The 20,659-nt window shown below is 41.5% G+C and overlaps 1 protein-coding gene across 3 annotated transcripts in view; it reads right to left on the reverse strand.

Moving 5' to 3' along the window:
• CEP131 (centrosomal protein 131) overlaps positions 1–20,659 on the reverse strand; it is a 245,043-nt gene that overhangs the window by 172,270 nt on the left and 52,114 nt on the right. For all 3 annotated transcript variants that reach the window (XM_053706713.1, XM_053706721.1, XM_053706704.1), the window contains exons 10-15: positions 17,470–17,629; positions 16,939–17,063; positions 10,466–10,642; positions 9,607–9,807; positions 8,788–8,925; positions 8,450–8,575 (exon numbers count right to left, since the gene is read on the reverse strand). In XM_053706713.1, coding sequence (XP_053562688.1) covers positions 8,450–8,575; positions 8,788–8,925; positions 9,607–9,807; positions 10,466–10,642; positions 16,939–17,063; positions 17,470–17,629 — 927 coding nt within the window. The remainder of the gene's footprint in view (positions 1–8,449; positions 8,576–8,787; positions 8,926–9,606; positions 9,808–10,465; positions 10,643–16,938; positions 17,064–17,469; positions 17,630–20,659) is intronic.

Genomic DNA, 20,659 nt, shown 5'->3' on the forward strand with positions numbered 1-20,659 from the left:
AGTGTTAGACTTAGATTTAATAATTTTATTACAGTGGCGGCGGTGTAGTGGGGGGCAGGATAGGGGTTAATAAATTTATTATAGGTGGCGACGGTGTAGGGGGGGCAGGATAGGGGTTAATAAATTTAATATAGGTTGCGGCGGGGTCAGGGAGGGGCGGTTTAGGGGTTAAACTATTTATTTCGTTGCGGCGAGGTGCGGGATCAGCAGGATAGGGGTTAATAACTTTATTATAGTGGGCGACGGTATAGGGGGGGCAGGATAGGGGTTACTAGGTTACTAGGTATAATGTAGGTGGCAGCGGTGTCCGGGAGCGGCGGTTTAGGGGTTAATACATTTATAAGAGTTGCAGCGGGGTCCAGGAGCGGCGGTTTAGGGGTTAATACATTTATAAGAGTTGCGGCGGGGTCTAGGAGCGGCGGTTTAGGGGTTACTAACTTTATTGAGTTGCGGGAGGCTCCGGGGGCTCCGGTATAGGGGGTAGAACAGTGTAGTTAGTGTGGGTGCTTACTGACAGGCTAGCAAGAAAGCTGTAAAAAAGCCGAAGAGCAGCGAGATCGGATGAGTGATAACTCTCACAGTCCGCTGCTCATCGCCCTGTACTTGGCTTTTTGACAGCTTTTTTGATAACTTAGGCAAATTTTTGCAGGTCCGTGGCGGCGATGTCAGGCGAGCTTAGGCGGGTGTATTGGGCCGGCGAAGACAGGTAAAATAGACACGTTGATAACTACCCCCCTATCTCTCTCTCTTACACACATACACTAACTCTCTCTCACACACAAATACACACACATAAAGACACTAACTCTCTCACACAAACGATTACACTCACATAAAGACACTAACTCTCTCTCTTACACACATACACAAACTCTCTCTCTCACACACAAATACACTAACTCTCTCTCTCACACACACAAATACACTAAAACATAAAGGCACTAACTTTCTCTCTCACACAACAAATACACTCACACATAAAGACACTAACTCTCCCTCTCACACAAACAAATACACTCACACAAAAAGACATTAACTCTCTCTCTCACGCACAAAAATACACTAACTCTCTCTGATACACACACAAATACACTCACACATAAAGACACTAACTCTCGCTCTCTCTCACACACACAAATACACCAACTCTCTCACACACACAAATACACTCACACATAAAGACACTAACTCTCGCTCTCTCTCACACACACAAATACACTCACTCTCTCTCTCACACACATACACTAACTCTCTCTCACACAAAAAAAAAAAACTCTCTCACACACACACACAAAGACACTCTCTCTCTCACACAAACAAATACACTCACACATAAATACACTAACTTTCCCACACACAAACAAATACACGCACACACATATTCCTTCACACACACAAATACACTCACTCTCACAAATAAAGACACTTACACACACCCAGACACACATGAGAGAAACATTTGTAGACATGTGCAGTATGTTGCAGATATACACTTGCACCTTTTGGCTTGGCTGTTTCCCACCAAACCTGGACATTTGCATGTTCGGGTCTGACTCAGCTTGAAACCCAGACACACAAATGGAAATTCGAAAAGTCCAGGTCATTCCCAGAGAGGTGTCAACCTTAATTACTATGGCACATGTGTGTCAGTGAGATACCCAACGTTTTTTGTTGTTTTTAAATTAATGCAATTAGCATATATTTGACTGGCATGGTATATACCACAATGGGCAGATATCTTTCCGTTAGTTTTTTTTTTTTATTATTATTCTCTCTCTCATATGCTTATATATACATATATATTTACACATTGCAAACTACCTAATCCACCAACCCCCACATTGCAAAGTATCTAATTAACCTAATAACACCTAAACTGCCAACCCCCCACAACGCAACAACTAATTAACCTGTTAACCTCTAAACCGCCAACCCCCCACATCGCAATCTACCTAATTACACTATTAACCCCTGTCATGAATACCTCATGATTTAGATGCTAAGGGGTTAATATTCTGCGCGACTTATCACATTCACTGGTGCAATGCTTCCCAGTGATTCAAACGGAAGGTGGCATTCACATTGCTGAAAACTTGTATTACCAGCGCACATTATCGTGCGCTGGTATTACAGAGTGGAGCGCTAATATTTAGTACTCCACTTGTAATCTGCCCCACTGTATTTTACGCATGTTCTCAAGATTACAGATTGACACCTGCACTGCACCAGTGCCAGGCTGCCAGACTCCTACACTGTGCCACTGACAGGGTGCCAGACCCCTGCGCTCCGCCACTGACAAGCTGCCAGACCCCTGCGCTGCGCCACTGACAGGCTGCCAGATCCTTGCGCTGCGCCACTGACAGGCTGCCAGACTGCACTGCAAATTTAATTATGGCACAAAAAGCCCACAACGTTTTGGGGTGTTACCCCTTAATCATGTGGATACAGAGTAGCACTAAATCATGTTCTTATATACATGCACAGGTGTAATTGAAAAACAATTAGCAAACAGCTGATATGTTTAACCTTTTCACTTACATTACACCCTTTAGTGGTGATTACCTATTATTGCATCATTATATTTTTATTTCCTAATTCTTCAACAAATGACACAAAAAGAACAAAGTGCCCAAAAAACTCTTAAAAATAATATTAAAAACATGGAAAACATTAAGGCCTTCAAGGATAACTTTATGCCTGCGTTTAGACGTGCTCCCTCCCTTAGGGATAAATTAATGAGGAACGATGTTGGCACAGCTAAAACAGGTGGCACAAGATATATTACCAGTGCTAATAAAGGTTGTTACCCTTGTTTAGGGTGTTTTAGCTGTGGCAACATGATTAAAGGTGCAGTCTTTTTTCACCCACATACAGGAAGGAAATTTGATATAAATGGCTATTGCAATTGCAACAGTGAATATGTTGTTTATATTATCAAATGCCCATGTGGGCTCCTCTATGTGGGCGAGACGACACGTAAGGCACGTGAAAGAATGAACGAACATAAGTCTAGCATCAGGAGAGGGAATTTAGATGCCCCTGTAGCGTATCATTTTATTAAGGCTAAACATCACATCTCACAACTTAGGTTTCAAATTATTGAACAGGTACATAGACCTAGGAGAGGTGGAAATAGGGAGATTCTACTAAAAAGAAGAGAAGCTTTTTGGATCTTCAAGTTAGGGACCTTACAACCAAGGTATGAATAGAGACCTGGATTGGTCTATTTTCTTATGAAATAGATGTTATTATAGTGATAAGCTGTTTTTTATGTTTTTAATATTATTTGTAAGAGTTTTTTGGGCACTTTGTCCTTTTTGTGCCATTTGTTGAAGAATTAGGAAATAAAAATATAATGATGCAATAATAGGTAATCACCACTAGAGGGTGTATAATGTAAGTGAAAAGGTTAAACATATCAGCTGTTTGCCAATTGTTTTTCAATTACACCTGTGCATGTATATAAGAACATGATTTAGTGCTACTCTGTATCCACATGATTAAGGGGTAACACCCCGAAACGTTGTGGGCTTTTTGTGCCATAATAAAATTACGCTGTGGGCTTTTTGTGCCATAATAAAATTGGTGAAAATTCATGCTGCTGCCGTCTTTGTCTGTATCTGTTTGGGGGTTTGCAGGAACCCTGGCAGCGAGCAGTTGGTGTTTAAGTGTGCTGGACATTTACTGATTGTGACAGACCCCTGCGCTGCGCCACTGACAGGCTGCCAGACCCCTGCGCTGCGCCACTGACAGGCTGCCAGACCCCTGCGCTGCGCCACTGACAGGCTGCCAGACCCCTGCGCTGCGCCACTGACAGGCTGCCAGACCCCTGCGTTGCGCCACTGACAGGCTGCCAGACCCCTGCGTTGCGCCACTGACAGGCTGCCAGACCCCTGCGCTGCGCCACTGACAGGCTGCCAGACCCCTGCGCTGCGCCACTGACAGGCTGCCAGACCCCTGCGTTGCGCCACTGACAGGCTGCCAGACCCCTGCGTTGCGCCACTGACAGGCTGCCAGACCCCTGCGCTGCGCCACTGACAGGCTGCCAGACCCCTGCGCTGCGCCACTGACAGGCTGCCAGACCCCTGCGTTGCGCCACTGACAGGCTGCCAGACCCCTGCGTTGCTCCACTGACAGGCTGCCAGACCCCTGCGTTGCGCCACTGACAGGCTGCCAGACCCCTGCGTTGCGCCACTGACAGGCTGCCAGACCCCTGCGTTGCGCCACTGACAGGCTGCCAGACCCCTGCGCTGCGCCACTGACAGGCTGCCAGACCCCTGTGTTGCGCCACTGACAAACATTTTACCTTAATTTTTTAATATTATTCTCAGGCTAATCTTTGCTTTGAATGCATTATTCTGTCTTGCATTAATGTACTGTAATGTCCCTTTAAAAGAAAATTACCCACATGGCATACTCAATAGAAAAGACATTTAATAGTGGTATGGTACAAAAAGGAATAATAGCAAAGCCAAAATGAAAGCGTATTATCTACATGCAGCTAAGATACAAGAATCAATGATCCCTGCAGTAGCAAACAGATTTACAAATACTACATAATTAATTTCAAGAGAGTTTCTGCTACACAATACCTATTGTGTTATTTGTCATTCCTGTGTTGTGTTGTAATGTAGGGCATAATTACAGCAGAGGCATACATCCTTTTCCAATGGGGGGAGGGGAGAGAACCCTGGATTTTCCTTTTCACTAGCAGACCAGGTGCAAATTATAACAAACGTGAAAATTATTTTAAATTGAAAGAAAGGTATATTATTAAGCAATTCTACTATCCTATTGCAAGTTACATGACGAAACATATTTACACAGAGAGAATGTGGGCAAGCCAGTAGGGTTTTGCAGAGATGCACGTTAGCGCATTCACCAGACCAAATCCTATATATGCCACTCTAAAATACTTATCTCCTTCCTCGATAAGTGAATTTTAACAAATATGGTGTGCAAGTTAAGAGGGCGCTAACAAAAAGCTATAGGATAATCTATAAGAACATTGAAATGAACTTTAAACATTTGCCTCAATATGTCTGCTTTTAACCAATAGATTATATCCACTTTAAAAGAATATTGTTACATAGTATTCAGTATCCACTGCTAGATGTAGCAATTGCCTTTCATAAATGTTAATTGTTACATTTAACTCACATATAGGTCTAGAATTAATGGATATGTATCCAAATTAAACTCCAAAAAATTGTGTGGGGATATTTCTTTCTGTAGATATTAGTGCCTAAAATCGATAAATCTCAGCCTTAAAGTGATGGATTAATTAATTCCAAATGATTTAATAACAAACTTTTATAAAATATATCAACATAAAATCTTGTATGAAAATACAATATTAATCAAAAAGTCGAAATGGTCTTAGAACATAATTTGAATATGTTTTCTTATTGGCCGTTAGGACAGACTTAACCGCAAGCTAAAAAAAAAATCACATTCTACTGCAGTAAATTTAAAAAAGTTATTAAAAAGACCCTTATTCAAATGTCAAAGTTCATCTGTATAATGCGTGCCAATATAACACCTTATATTTGCCAAATGCCACTTGGGAAGTTGAATGTGACGGGTCGATGTTACCGTACCTTCTTCTTTTGTATAGGTTAAGTATTCTTTAGTTACTGAATGGGCAGATCGATTCCTTTTACGGGAGATCCCGCTCTTGCATACCTTACTCAGTTGGAAAGTGTCACTTTTCGTTGATCCTTGTATGGGAGTCCTGTTGGATTTTGGCTTTCCCCGTTTACAGACCCACCAAAATGGGTAACTGTTGTTTCTTTCACCATACGTCACGATACTCCATTATTTGAAACTTTACTTCTGAAGTTACACTTGCGCAAGTGATTTGTGAAAATTATCACACCCTCACCGCTGTCTGTCCTTAGAGAGGTTTGTAATTCTGCACTTAAGAACAATTGTACGCAGACTTACTACAACCTAGGTTTGTTACAGACATGCATCCTCTGGGTTTAAAATGGTCGGGTTCTCTATGGCTCACAGCTTCTATGCATTTCACCCAATAATCCGGGCCAGTAGCAGGGAACAGGGACACTTAAGGTGTTGCAAATTATATTTTATCTATGATATTGCAAAGGAGGGGTCTCAGACATGCAGACCATGCACATACAACAATGCCAAAGATTTTACTATATGATGTTTTTTTAGGGCACTGCAGTTAACCATGCAGGGCCGGATTTATAATTAGGTAGAGTAGGCATCTACCTACAGGCGCCTTCCATAGGGGGGCGCCTGTGCGGCTCTGCCCTCACTCCCAATAGAGATTAATACATTTGCCCTAATGAAGGATGGCTGCTACGCTGCCCGCTCAGACAGACAGTAACAGTCTGTTTCTCAGTGAATGTGGCAGATTGGCCTGAATTAGAGCAGCTTAAGTGTAAAGATGTCGCTGCACACGTCAGATGTGTGAGTTCTTTTTTTAATTATAATTTTTATTTTATTTCACAAAAATCAACGTCCACCACAATATATAGCGGATATCAAAAAGGAAATATACATCTTGTTACACTTTTCTCTTAGCAAACAAAGTACTAAGCACATTGTTCTGCAGTTTTCAGTTTTTTTATAAAATAAAAAGTTAAATACTCTCCTCGAGCTATAAAATTTGCAACATAATTTGATTTCAGAAAAGGGGATATTATTTGAATCTGGAACTCTTTGTGCAAGGAATGTAACAGTCAGGGTTTTTTCCCTGTTTTGTGTCATGTGCTGGTGGCAGCCATTTTACTCACCTCTCTTGCTGACTATAGTGCATTGTGGGGGATGCTGCTCATTTCCTGCACTTCCTTTTATGGCCAGACTGGTGTGCATCATCTGTGTGAGACAGGATGCAGTCTCAGAATTGTGATATCATTATTATTTAAAGGGCCTCTGTTCAGTATGTTTTGCCTTTGCGTTGTCTCAGACCTGTTTGTGAGAGTTCCTGTGTATTACCTGGCTGCCTGACGTCCTTCCAGGTTTGTTCCTGACTCTGCTGTTTTCCTTGTTCCTGATTCCAGCTTGTCTGACTATTCGCTTTAGCTCCTGAATCGGCTTGTCTGACTACCAGCTCTGGTTTTGACTCCTGGCTTGTTATTTGACTAGTGGACTTTTTATTATTTTTTTGTTATTAATCAAGGTGTGATTATTTATGCACTTCTCGTCTGTCTGATTCCTGGCACCCTGACAGTATCAATCCGTCCGATTTTTAAAAAAATATTTAATCCCCGCTTTCAGAGGCCATACGAGAATCAAACTGATCTGTAGTTAGCTGAGAAGTCATTTTCTTAACAAACAAAGCTATACTAGATTTCCGTGATTTCCATAAACTCAAAATAATGTTGCGTCCGACTAGCATAGCTAAATTAATAAGAACTACATTAAGTATTTCCAATTGATTTACTAGAAGGAAGATGTGTGAGTTCTTTCAGGTTTTCTTGACCTTGACAGCCTTGCCCCCTGGTATATCTATCTATGCGCTATTACAGAGTGCACGGCATGCAAAAGATACAGCTATGGGGGGCCTTTGAAATTGATGTACAGTTTACTCTCTCTCTTTCACCCAATTTCTGAATCTGCGCAATACCAGAGCGGTCGTAAGAGGTAGGCCCCATGCAAACACCTTCCCAACACCATTAGGAAACAGAGCACGTTGACGGAAGCCAGCTTAGCCTAGTCAGTCTGAAACTAAGGGATAAGCTTGTAGAAGTTTACTCAACATTATATTTATATTATTTGAGTATCCAGCTTTCTGTGTTAAAACCAAATATTTTGATTTCCTCATGCACTTAATATACTTGAAGGTTTTTATTAGATATGCAAGTGTAAATATATTTATTTGTGTTTGTCCTAAATAAAAATATTTTTTTGAAGTGGGGGGTGGGGGACACGAACTTCAAACTGGCACCTGAGATGTAAATTGTATCCTGTAGCCATGGTGTACTTTCTTTATTTAAATATAAAATATACATTTACAATCATCCATCTTTAATCAAACTCTACTATCAAGCTGTTATCCCTTGTATTTTTGTATGAATGGTCTCCTACTAAGATAAAGCCGAGTTATGAGCAAATGTCTTTTTTTCCCTACATTATACTAGACTCAAGAACCAAAACAGAAGATGATTATTTTTTCTGGTTTCTATCTGATCAATCAATAAACAGATAATGTATGCATGACATAAGGACATTACAAAACTCCAGTATAATTCCTATACTGATCTAAGCATACAAACCTGCCCTGATACCATAATTATCCATACACTGAGCTATATCAATATCAAATTATCTATTTCCCATAGCTTCACAAAGAGTTTATCATTTTCTTAATGGTTTTTTACCTTTTCTTGTTTATATTTCCAGTATTTAGCAATTTATTTTAGCCTTTTGACGGTTCATAACCAAGGCCCATGTGTTTTGTCTCTTCATGAGAAATTACCTGATCTATGAATGACAGGTGTCTCTGGATTGTTGCTTCATACTGTCCACTTTGCTGTTTGAGCTGGTGTCCTAACTCCTTTTCTGTCTGTTTCGCATGCCGTACAGTGAGTTCACGCTGCTGGGTCTGTAAGGGAAGATGGACATATTAAAAAGAACAATAAACCTTCTAGATCCAACAGCTTTCTGTAAACACAATTTTAAACATTATAGAATGGAAAATAGATAATGGAGAACAAATTAAAGGTGAGAAAACTTTACACTGCACTGTCCCTTTAATGACTCATGCTAGAGCTACCCATGAGTGGCAGATGATGTTAGTGGTAAGGAACCATTTACCAGTGCTATCTGCAGAAGGTTCATTGCTCGTTTCTTCTCTTCAAGCTCCAAGCGCATCTTAAGCATGGAACTTGTAACCTCTGTAGCAACCGCAGATGCCTGCTCCAAGTGTGTAAGCTCTTCTTCTGATAACAAGGCCTAAGAGTGTGAGAATAAAACAAGAGTGACAATATGTGTGTAAAAACACAATAGAATATTAGGTTGAGATACCACAAGTACAGTGGGGGATGGATACAATAGTATGCAGTTATAGGAATACCAGATCTGCGGGAAAGATTACAGAAGGCTACAACGTGTCTGAGATTCCAATAGCCTGATACCATGATACAGAAGAAAACAAGATTTGTTGCAAAATTTGGACCAACAACAATTTTAAGAATAGGTAAACCAGGTGTGGCAATGAGGTGTTTTGCAGACTGCTCCTGAAATTAAGGGAAAATGTTACGAACTGTGACTAATAATATTGAGAAAATCAATATTAAACATGAATGGTGCCTGATTTACCATTAAGATTTCTGATTAAGAGGTATTGTATGCACCGGTTCACATATATGGTTAAGTGCATTTTACAGATTCTTTATAAAACACAAACTCAAGTACCTAATGCTTATTTAACCACATAATGGAGCAAAACTAAATATCTGTTTATATTACTGGATTATTACTTCTTGTATATACTTTTTGTACTCACATCTTTCTTTTTCATAAAAATTAAATAAAAAATATTTCAACATAAACACGAATGGTGGGGATAGAGCACAGCTCTGCTAATGAGAGAGTGGAAATAAAGACTTAGGGTAATTAGTGATAGAGCGTTACCCCACGCTGGGTGTTGGATGCGGAGGAGCGTGGTCTTTCCTGCTCAGACTTCTCCATCTCATCCAAAAAACTAATTATACTCTGCAGCTTGGCCTCTGAAAGCAAAACCCCATTTTGGGCTTCACTCTGCCCATCTGGCTTGTTGCGCGTCATCTGACCAAGTCGTTCCAGGTTATCTGCTGTAAGAGAGGTATCCGCATCCTGTAAGAGATGGGTGATGGTGTATGAGCAAAGTAAATACATTACTTATATATACACTAAGACAATGCTTACAATTCCACACCCTAATTCTATTCACACAGACTATGTTAATGGGCCACTAAAGTCATACTTTCTGAGGCTCCAGCTACTACTGAGCATGTGCAAAGGTGCACAGTATATACCTACATGCATTTTGTGATTGCCAGAAAATATTGTACTGCTCATTTCAAATTGAAAGTAAGTGCTATTGTGTTGTCTTTTTATTGTGTATTTGTCATTTATTCAATTCTGATGTATTTAGTGGTCCTTTAACTACACCCAATCTAGAGCACAAACACATCCTGTGGCCCTCATACAGAATATACTGGAAAATACAACTAACAATAACATTTATCACTGAGGGCCTGATGAGCTAAAGCTCTCCACTCTGGCAAGATGATCTCATACGTCTCATAAGTGCTGTGAGGTCCCTCAAACAATATTATAAAAGGCAAATTTTAGCTTGAGAGCAGTTTATCTTGCTATGCAGGGTTCTGCATGTGAAGGAGGGACACTTTTTGCAATATAATGTTTAGAAAAGCCCCCAACGATTATGTGAGATTTCTCTCCATGCCGGTGAATTTTTGATCATGAGACACAAAGCTTTCTCATTCCTTACCTCATCCATCCATCGATACTTGTCTTTGGAGCCAGTCTTTATCTCTAGCAGGGATTCTGTGTCCTCCAGCTGTTTCAGGGTGTTGAGTAGCTCAGTAATGGTAGTTTTGGACTGGGCCCTACTTGCTGACAATTCACTTTTCAGTTCCTCAGATGCCAGCTCTGCAGGTGAGGGACTCTGAATAAAAAGGAAAAGTGGTAAGGAGACAAATATTAAAAAGAAGAAATAAACAAAATGTATGCTTACCTGACACGATGAGTCCACGGATCATCTAATTACTATTGGGAATATCACTCCTGCCCAGCAGGAGGCGGCAAAGAGCACCACAGCAAAGCTGTTAAATATCACCTCCCTTCCCTCCAACCCTAGTCATTCGACTGAAGCAAAGGAGAGAAAGGAAGCAACAAGGTGCAGAGGTGTCTGAAGTTTATAAAATACCAAAACCGGTCTGAAGAACAGGGCGGGCCATGGACTCATCGTGTCATGAAATAAATACATTTATCAGGTAAGCATAAATTTTGTTTTCTTTTTAATGACACGATGAGTCCACCGATCATCTAATTACTATTGGGAATCAATACCCAAGCTAGAGTACACAGATGATAAGGGAGGGACAAGACAGGGAACCTAAAACGGAAGGCACCACTGCTTGAAGAACCTTTCTCCCAAAAGAGGCCTCAGCCGAGGCAAAAGTGTCAAATTTATAGAATTTTGAAAAAGTGTGAAGAGAGGACCAAGTTGCAGCCTTGCAAATCTGTTCCACAGAATCTTCATTTTTGAATGTCCAGGAAGAGGAAACAGCCCTCGTAGAATGAGCCGTAACTCTCTCAGGAGGCTGCTGTCCAGCAGTTTCATTGGCAAAGCGAATGATACTCTTCAGCCACAAAGAGAAGTAGCCGTAGCTTTCTGCCCCTTACATTTCCCAGAGAAAACCACAAACAGAGCAGAAGACTGACGAAAATCCTTAGTCGCCTGTAAATAGAATTTTAATGCACGCACCACGTCCAAATTGTGCAAAAGCCGTTCCTTTTGAGAAGGAGGATTAGGACACAAGGAAGAAACAACAATCTCCTGATTAATGTTCCGGTCTGAAACTACTTTAGGGAGAAACCCTAACTTAGTACGCAAAGCCACCTTATTCGAATGAAAAATAAGGTAAGGAGACTCATAATGTAATGCAGAGAGCTCTGACACTCTACGAGCAGATGAAATAGCAACAAGAAACAAAACTTTCCACGATAACAACTTAATATGTAAGGAATGCATAGGCTCAAACGGAGCCCCTTGAAGAACCTTAAGAACTAAATTAAGACTCCAGGGAGTAGTAACTGGCTTGAACACAGGTCTGATCCTGACCAAGGCCTAAAAACGATTGCACGTCTGGGTCGTCCGCCAGATGTTTATGTAACAAAATAGACCAGGCAGATATCTGACCCTTTAGGGAACTTGCTGATAAACCCTTCTCCAAACCTTCTTGGAGAAAGGACAGAATCCTAGGAATCCTAACTCTACTCCAAGAGTAGCCCTTGGATTCACACCAATATAGATATTTACGCCATATCTTATGGTAAATCTTTCTAGTCACAGGTTTACGAGCCTGAATCTTGGTCTCAATGACCGATTCCGAAAATCCACGCTTGGATAAAATTACGCATTCAATCTCCAAGCAGTCAGCTTCAGAGAAACTAGATTTGGATGAAGGAAGGGTCCTTGAAGTAGAAGGTCCTTCCTCAACAGAAGTCTCCAAGGTGGAAGAGATGACATGTCCCCCAAGTCTGCATACCAAATCCTGCAAAGCCACGCCGGTGCAATGAGGTTTACTGACGCCCTCTCCTGTTTGATTCGAACAATGACCCGAGGAAGAAGAGCGAACGGAGGAAATGGGTATGCGAGACTGAAATACCAAGGTAACGCGAGAGTGTCTATCAGTATGGTTTGAGGGTCCCTTGACCCGTACCTCGGAAGCTTGGCATTCTGCTGAGATGCCATGAGATCCAATTCCGGCTGACCCCATTTAAGAATCAGGCTGGAAAACAGTTCCGGATAGAGAGTTCCCACTCCCCCTGGTGAAAGGTCTGCCTGCTCAAGAAGTCCGCCTCACAGTTGTTCACTCCTGGGATGTGGATTGCCGACAGACAGCAATTGTGGGTCTCCACCGACTGAATGATCTTGGCTACCTCTTACATGGCTAAGGAACTCAGAGTTCCTCCCTGACGGTTGATGTAAGCCACTGAAGTTATATTGTCCGACTGCAACCTGATGAACCGAGCCGAGGCTAAATGAGTCCAGACCAGAAGAGCATTGAAGATTGCTCTCAGCTCCAGAATGTTTATGGGTAGAACAGACTCCGACTGAGTCATGTTCCCTGAGCCTTTAGAGAGCCCCAGACTGCTCCCCATCCCAGAAGGCTGGCGTCTGTTGTCACAATCACCCAAGAGGGTCTGTGAAAGCAGGTTCCCTGGGAGAGATGATCCTGAGGACAACCATCAAAGAAGAGAATCCCTTGTCTCCTGCTCCAGCTGTAATTGCGGAGACAGATCCGCATAATCTCCGTTCCACTGACTGAGCATGTTTAACTGCAGAGGTCTGAGGTGGAAACGTGCGAACAGGATGATGTCTATTGCCGCTACCATCAGACCGATTACCTCCATGCACTGAGCCACTTAAGGCCGGGGAAAGGACTGAAGCGCTAGACAAGAATCAAAAATCTTTGATTTCCTGACTTCTGTCAGAAATTTTTTCACTGATAAGGAATCTATTATGGTTCCCAAGAAAATTACCCTTGTATTTGTAACTAAGGAACTCTTTTCCAAATTTACCTTCCAAATGTGAGATTTCAGGAAAGACAGCAACATTTCCGTGTGGGATCTTGCTTGTTGAAAGGATGACGTCTGAACCAGAATGTTGTCCAGATAAGGTGCCACCGCAATGCCCCGTAATCTGAGCACCGCCAACAGGGATCCCAGAACCTTTGAGAACATTCTGGGAGCTGTGGCAAGGCCCGAATGGAAGAGATGGAAGAGTTTGTCTAGAAATGCAAACCTTAGAAACTTGTGACGATCCCTGTGGATGGGAACATGCAGGTACACGTCCTTTAAATACACCATTGTCATAAATTGACCCTCTTGGACCAAAAGAATAATGGAACGAATAGTTTCCATTTGAAGGACGGCACTCTGAGGAATTTGTTTAGACTCTTGAGATCTAAAATTGGTCTGAAGGTACCCTCCTTTTTGGGAACCACGAACAGATTGAAATAGAACCCCAGACCCCGTTCCTGCATCGGAACAGAAACTATCACCCAGTTGGAGAGGTCCCGAACACAGTGCAAGAACGCCTCTCTTTTTGTCTGGTCTACAGATAATCTTGAAAGCAGAAACCTGCCCCTGGGAGGAAAAGTTTTGAACTCTAGTTTGTATCTCTGGGACACGATGTCCACTGCCCAGGGATCCTGAACATCTCGAACCCAAGCCTGAGCGAAGGAAAGTATGCCCCCGACAAGATCCGATCCCGGATCGGGGGCAGGTCCTTCATGCTGTCTTTGATTCAATAGCAGGCTTTTAGGATTGTTTTCCCATGTTCCAGGAACTCCAGGAAGACTTGGACTTCTCCTGCTTAGAGAAGAAAGTGAAAAGATTTCCTTGAATGAAAATTACTCCGACATCCCTATTGATTATTTATCTTATCCTAAAGGAGGAAAAGCTCCCTTTCCTCCCGTGATGTCAGCAATTATTTTCGTCAACCCTGACCCAAACAAAGTCTTTCCTTTGTAAGGAATCGCCAAAAGTTTAGGCTTAGATGATGCATCCGCAGACCAAGATCTGCGGGCCAGTGCAAAAAAACGAAATTTTAGCTTCCAGCTTAATAACTTGAAGGGAAGCATCCGTGGTAAAGGAGTTGGCCAACTTAAGGGCCTTTATCCTAACCTGGACTTCTTCAAGGGAAGAGTCTGTTTAAAATAGATTCAGAAAAGGCATCAACAGTATGCTACCGCACTAGAGACAGTAGCCATGCAAACCGCCGGTTGTCATTGTAAACACTGGTGTACATATCCTGTAACTTCTTATCCATAGAATCCTTAAAGAAGCAACTATCTTCTATAGGAATAGTAGTTCTGTAAAACTGAGGGATACAACTTAAATATCAGGAGGAATTACACTGTCAGATATCGCCTTCAGATGCTATCGAAGTATCCTCCTCCTCCTCATCTAGGAGGGGGCATTAAAAATAACAACAACAGCATCAGTAACCTCACTACTAAATGTTTACTTTTTCTCTTGCGCTTTCCCTGCAGCACGGGAAAAGCAGACAACGCAACAGACTGTCAAGGACTGTCAAGGACATGAGGGAAGCGATGTCTTGCAACTTGACTCCAGGTGGAGTTACAGAGGAAACGCAGGTCACTGTAAGAGTGGGCAATACATTTATGGACACATGAGGAGAAAACTGCGGAATATATTAAACATAGTCGTTAGGCACCTAAACAGAATCTGCCTTAAACAATGTTGGCTCAGAAAAAAAAATCTATCCCTGTAATATAAAGTTCTGTTAAAACATAAGAAACAGAACGGATAGGGGTTCCGCATTATCATCAAAACAAGTATTTTGCAAGACATCTTGGTCCATTCTGACTCACAATGGAACAAATAATCACAAACAAATACATAATTTTTACTAAAATTATAAACACAAAAAAAAAAACTTTACTGTCACTTTAAATTTTATAACGTTTTTCCTTTTATTTGCATTTTGTCATAAGCAACTGAATAGCGTGTTTGCAACAATTATTAACCGCCTGTACACCTCAGCTTAGTTTTGCTGAGGTGCCTAACTGCCCTGCTGAAAGCGGATAAAATTTCTCTAAAGACAAGATCCGGAACTCGCAAAAGCCCTCATGCAGCTTAACAACGTAGCGTCTGAGCATAGAAGCAGCTGTCCGGTCCCAATAACGCAGACTTAAACTTAATATGTGCCCTTCAGAGAAATCAATACCCGGTCACAGTAAGGTAGGGAAAAATGGCGCGCACTAGTAAAGCGCTGTCTCAGATAGCCCCGGCATAATACCAAGTCGAGCCTAGTGGAACCAAAAAAACTGTGTGTCCTTATAGAATAAAGTGCCCTCTTTTTCCTGATTGTTCATCCCAGAAAATTAAAGTCAGCACTTACCTCATAAATCTGCCAGGCAGCATGGCAGCTCACTAGTTTTGAGAGGTCCTCTCCCTCACATGGACCTGTGGAAAAAGGAGATAAAGACTGAGTAATCCTACTCAGACTGTCAGTATAAGGGCAGCATTAACTATATGGGAGGCGCAGTGAGAATTATGTCCCACAAGTTCCCATTGCTCTAAAGCCACCACTGCTCTACTGAAGAGACTGATATGGACTACGGCTACACCCCAGTACAATCTTGCACTACTTAAAAAAATAATAAACTCTTGATTGAAGAATCCTTTCTAACACTTAACTTTACCACTTCCTTGCTCTAACGTAGGAAAAGAGAATGACTGGGGTTGGAGGGAAGGGAGGTGATATTTAACAGCTTTGCTGTGGTGCTCTTTGCCCCCTCCTGCTGGGCAGGAGTGATATTCCCAACAGTAATTAATGATGATCCGTGGACTCATCGTGTCATTAGAAAGAAAAAAGGCGCGCAATAGGAGTTGCTGCCATATCTAACTCCGCCCATCATGGGCGTAACCTGAAAACTCCCGATCTGCAAAATGCATTACCACAGCAGTCAGGAGTTAAGTATAAAAAACAAATACACCACCAAGAGCCAGATTCTCCTCGTCCCCATTGCCTGCTCTGCTGCCCTTAATAAATATTCTCCTGCAATAGGTGAATGTGACTTGTCCCCAATGAAAGAAAAAGTGCTATCCTTTTTCTCTGCATGTCCTAGAAAAATATAAAGTTAACACATACCTTAATACTTCTGCCAGGCAGCACAGCAGCTCACTAGGTTTGGGAGGCCAGTTCCCTCACATGGACCTGTGGGTAGAAACAAAGATCTTACTCAGGCTTGCATGGATAGGGCAGCATAAAAACATTGGAGGCGCAGTGAGAATTATGTCCCACAAATTCCCATTGCTTTAAAGCCACAACTGCTCTACTGAAGAGACTGATATGGACTATGGCTACACCCTAGAGCAAAGCAGAACAATCTTGCACTGCTTAAAAAATAATAAAATCTTGCTTGAAGAATCTTTTCCTAACACCTAACTTTAGCACTTCCTTGCTTTAACGTAGGCAAAGAGAATGACTGGGGTTGGAGGGAAGGGAGGTGATATTTAACAGCTTTGCTGTGGTGCTCTTTGCCGCCTCCTGCTGGGCAGGAGTGATATTCCCAATAGTAATTAGATGATCTATGGAATAATAGTATCATTAGAAAGAACACTCATGAATACAGTTAAACATTAGAAAGAGCTGAGAAAAAAAAACAGTAGTTATGGAGTATAAAAGTTTCAACGCAGACACACCTGCAGTTTCTGCTCACTATTTCTGAGAGTTTCTGGAATTGTACTGAACACTGGAACCCTGGAATCATCTTGATCTATTTCATTCTGAACAGTGGTCCCATGAGGCTCTGAGGATTGGAGTATTCCTGAGTGATTAATAAGAGTGCATGAGACATTCATCTGTTTTTGGTATGAAAGAAAAAAAAAAAATCTAGGATAATTTATTCATTACATCAGTTTATGGCATGAAAAAGTCTGAAGGACTTTATACACTGCCCGCAGAGAGGCTGGATTGCATTTGGTGGATTGCAGAACCCTTAACTTTCTATATGCTGTGCAGGGGATCATTTATCTATGTCCCTAACTGGCCCAGTACTGCACACCAATTAAACATTTTATATGCTTTTAAATTATTTTTTTTATACACAGATGCATTGATTAGTTTCCATTACATATATAAAAATACTTTAATTTCCTTTCAAAGGGTTGGCATAGTGCAGTGTCCCTTGTAGCACGATTCCACTACATATTTTCCTTACTTCTGTCACCCACCTGTGTTATTAGCTTTGGTGCTGTTCCCCATTGGAGAAGAGGACATATTCCTGACAGGTTTCTTTCTCCCAAGTTTCCCACTCTGCACCAGTTGCTGCAATTCCTGTTCTATGATTCGTTGGTTCTCAGCTGCTTTCTGAGTGCGCTTTTGCTGCAGTTCCTAGGGAACAACAATGCACAGTGGTCAAAGAGATATCCACTCATGAATTACACAAGACATTTTCATCTTGCTTGTTGTGTCTGGCCTAGAAAGCTTGTGTGTCTACCACTGTGTAACCAGGCTAATTTTGAAAGCTCACCTCATCAATACATATGGAATATCTCGATGGAGAAAGACTTATTTTAAAACAAAGAAATAAAATATCTATCCTTGTGTCTGTCTTCCCAAGCACAATCCCCAAGAGACCATCCTAAAACGCAGTACTGTCAGGTTTATTTTCAGCCATTTATTCTTCTGCAGTTTTAGGTAGTGGCGTAGAGTTTTAGGCTATGAGATGTTCACAATAACTTGTGGATATAGTTTAAATACCTACAGGCTTACCTAAAAAATAACCTCTGGAAAAAGGTGTAGGAAACACATCGGACTCCATGCATAACCAGATATCTATGTTGGTCCCTAACACCTCGGCTAGAAGACTATCCCATTAATCAGACAGGATTGCATTTCCTCTCATTTCACATTCCCACAGGTCTTGAATTAGAGTTCAAAGATCTCTAACAAGCAATGAAAAATGGATTTTTGTATGCTTGAGTAATTGAATCCGATTATCGGCTAGATTACGAGTGGTGCGCTATTTAGGCTTTTTGCACGTGGGGTTGTGCTTATATTAGGATTTGAAAGTAAAAAGTTAAAATGCGAGCAAAAAACAGACACGCGCAAAAAGTTGAAATTAGAATATCGCGACCACTTTAACCTATTCCATATAAGCTTCAATGATCCACGAAAACTGCAAAAAAAACAAACACCTAACACCCATATTGGTGCGCTAACTCCAACACATATATTCAAGATAGCTAAACCCAACATGAATTATAAATATTTCCCATTCCAATGTTCTATTTATTCTTAAATAAATATTTCTACATACAGTGGGGCAAACAAGTATTTAGTCAGCCACCAATTGTGCAAGTTCTCCCACTTAAGAAGATGAGAGAGGCCTGTAATTTTCATCATAGGTATACCTCAACTATAAGAGACAAAATGTGGAAACAAATTTAGACAATCACATTGTCTGATTTGGAAATAATTTATTTGCAAATTATGGTGGAAAATAAGTATTTGGTCAATATCAAAAGTTCATCTCAATACTTTGACTTCTGTCATTGCCAACAAAGGATATATAACAAACGTTTTCTGTAAGTCTTCACAAGGTTGTCACACACTGCTGCTGGTATGTTGGCCCATTCCTGCATGCAGATCTCCTCTATAGCAGTGATGTTTTGGGGCTGTCGCTGGGCAACACGGACTTTCAACTCCCTCCAAAGGTTTTCTATGGGGTTGAGATCTGGAGACTGGCTAGGCCACTCCAGGACCTTGAAATGCTTCTTACGAAGCCACTCCGTTGCCAGGGCGGTGTGTTTGGGATCATTGTCATGCTGAAAGACCCAGCCACGTTTCATCTTCAATGCCCTTGCTGATGGAAGGAGGTTTGCACTCAAAATCTCACAATACATGGCCCCATTCATTCTTTCATGTACACGGATCAGTCGTCCTGTTCCCTTTGCAGAGAAACAGCCCCAAAGGATGATGTTGCCACCCCCATGCTTAACAGTAGGTATGGTGTTCTTTGGTTGCAACTCAGCATTCTCTCTGATCCAAACACGACAAGTTGTGTTTCTACCAAACAGTTCTACTTTGGTTTCATCTGACCATATGACATTCTCCCAATCCGCTTCTGGATCATCCAAATGCTCTCTAGCATACTTCAGACGGGCCTGGACATGTACTCGCTTAAGCAGGGGGACACGTCTGGCACTGCAGGATCTGAGTCCCTGGCGGCGTAGTGTGTTACTGATGGTAGCCTTTGTTACGTTGGCCCAGCTCTCTGCAGGTCATTCACTAGGTCCCCCCGTGTGGTTCTGGGATGTTTGCTCACCGTTCTTGTGATCATTTTGACCCCACGGGGTGAGATCTTGCGTGGAGCCCCAGATCGAGGGAGATTATCAGTGGTCTTGTATGTCTTCCATTTTCTAATTATTGCTCCCACAGTTGATTTCTTCACACCAAGCTGTCTGCCTACTGCAGATTCAGTCTTCCCAGCCTGGTGCAGGTCTACAATTTTGTTTCTGGTGTCCTTCGACAGCTCTTTGGTCTTCACTATAGTGGAGTTTGGAGTGTGACTGTTTGAGGTTGTGGACAGGTGTCTTTTATACTGATAACAAGTTCAAACAGGTGCCATTAATACAGGTAATGAGTGGAGGACAGAGGAGCCTCTTAAAGAAGAAGATACAGGTCTGCGAGAGCCAGAAATCTTGCTTGTTTGTAGGTGACCAAGTACTTATTTTCCACCATAATATGCAAATAAATTCTTTCCAAATCAGACAATGTGATTGTCTGGATTTGTTTCCACATTTTGTCTCTCACAGTTGAGGTATTCCTATGATGAAAATTACAGGCCGCTCTCATCTTCTTAAGTGGGAGAACTTGCACAATTGGTGGCTGACTAAATACACACAATATATAGTTACCACTCTCTTAGGGTGGTAACTATTATATTGTAGCAATGTATTACAATCAGTAATACATTGCTACAATATAATAGTTACCACCCTAAGAGAGTTTTTTCTTCCATTCCAAAAAGTCAATTTATAAGAACTATTAGAAATGTACAGGACAAGGATATGCAAGAAATTAGACTTGAGGAAATGGCTAACAAATTTAAAGAGAGAGGATATCCCCCATCTATGATCACTAGATGTAAAAATGAAGCTCTATATGAGAAAAGTGTTAAACCAAAGAAGAACAATAACTAGTGGTGTTCCTCAGGGGTCAGTTCTGGGGCCTGTTTTGTTTAACATATTTATCTGCGATATCAGCAAAGGGCTACAGGGGAAAGTATGTCTATTTGCAGATGATACAAAAATTTGCAACAGAGTGGATGTTCCAGGGGGGGTAGACAAAATGAGAAGTGATATACAACAATTGGAGGATTGGACAAACAACTGGGATCTAAAGTTTAACACAGCAAAG

This window comes from Bombina bombina, chromosome 1 (assembly GCF_027579735.1).
Source record: "Bombina bombina isolate aBomBom1 chromosome 1, aBomBom1.pri, whole genome shotgun sequence".
NCBI lineage: Eukaryota > Metazoa > Chordata > Amphibia > Anura > Bombinatoridae > Bombina > Bombina bombina.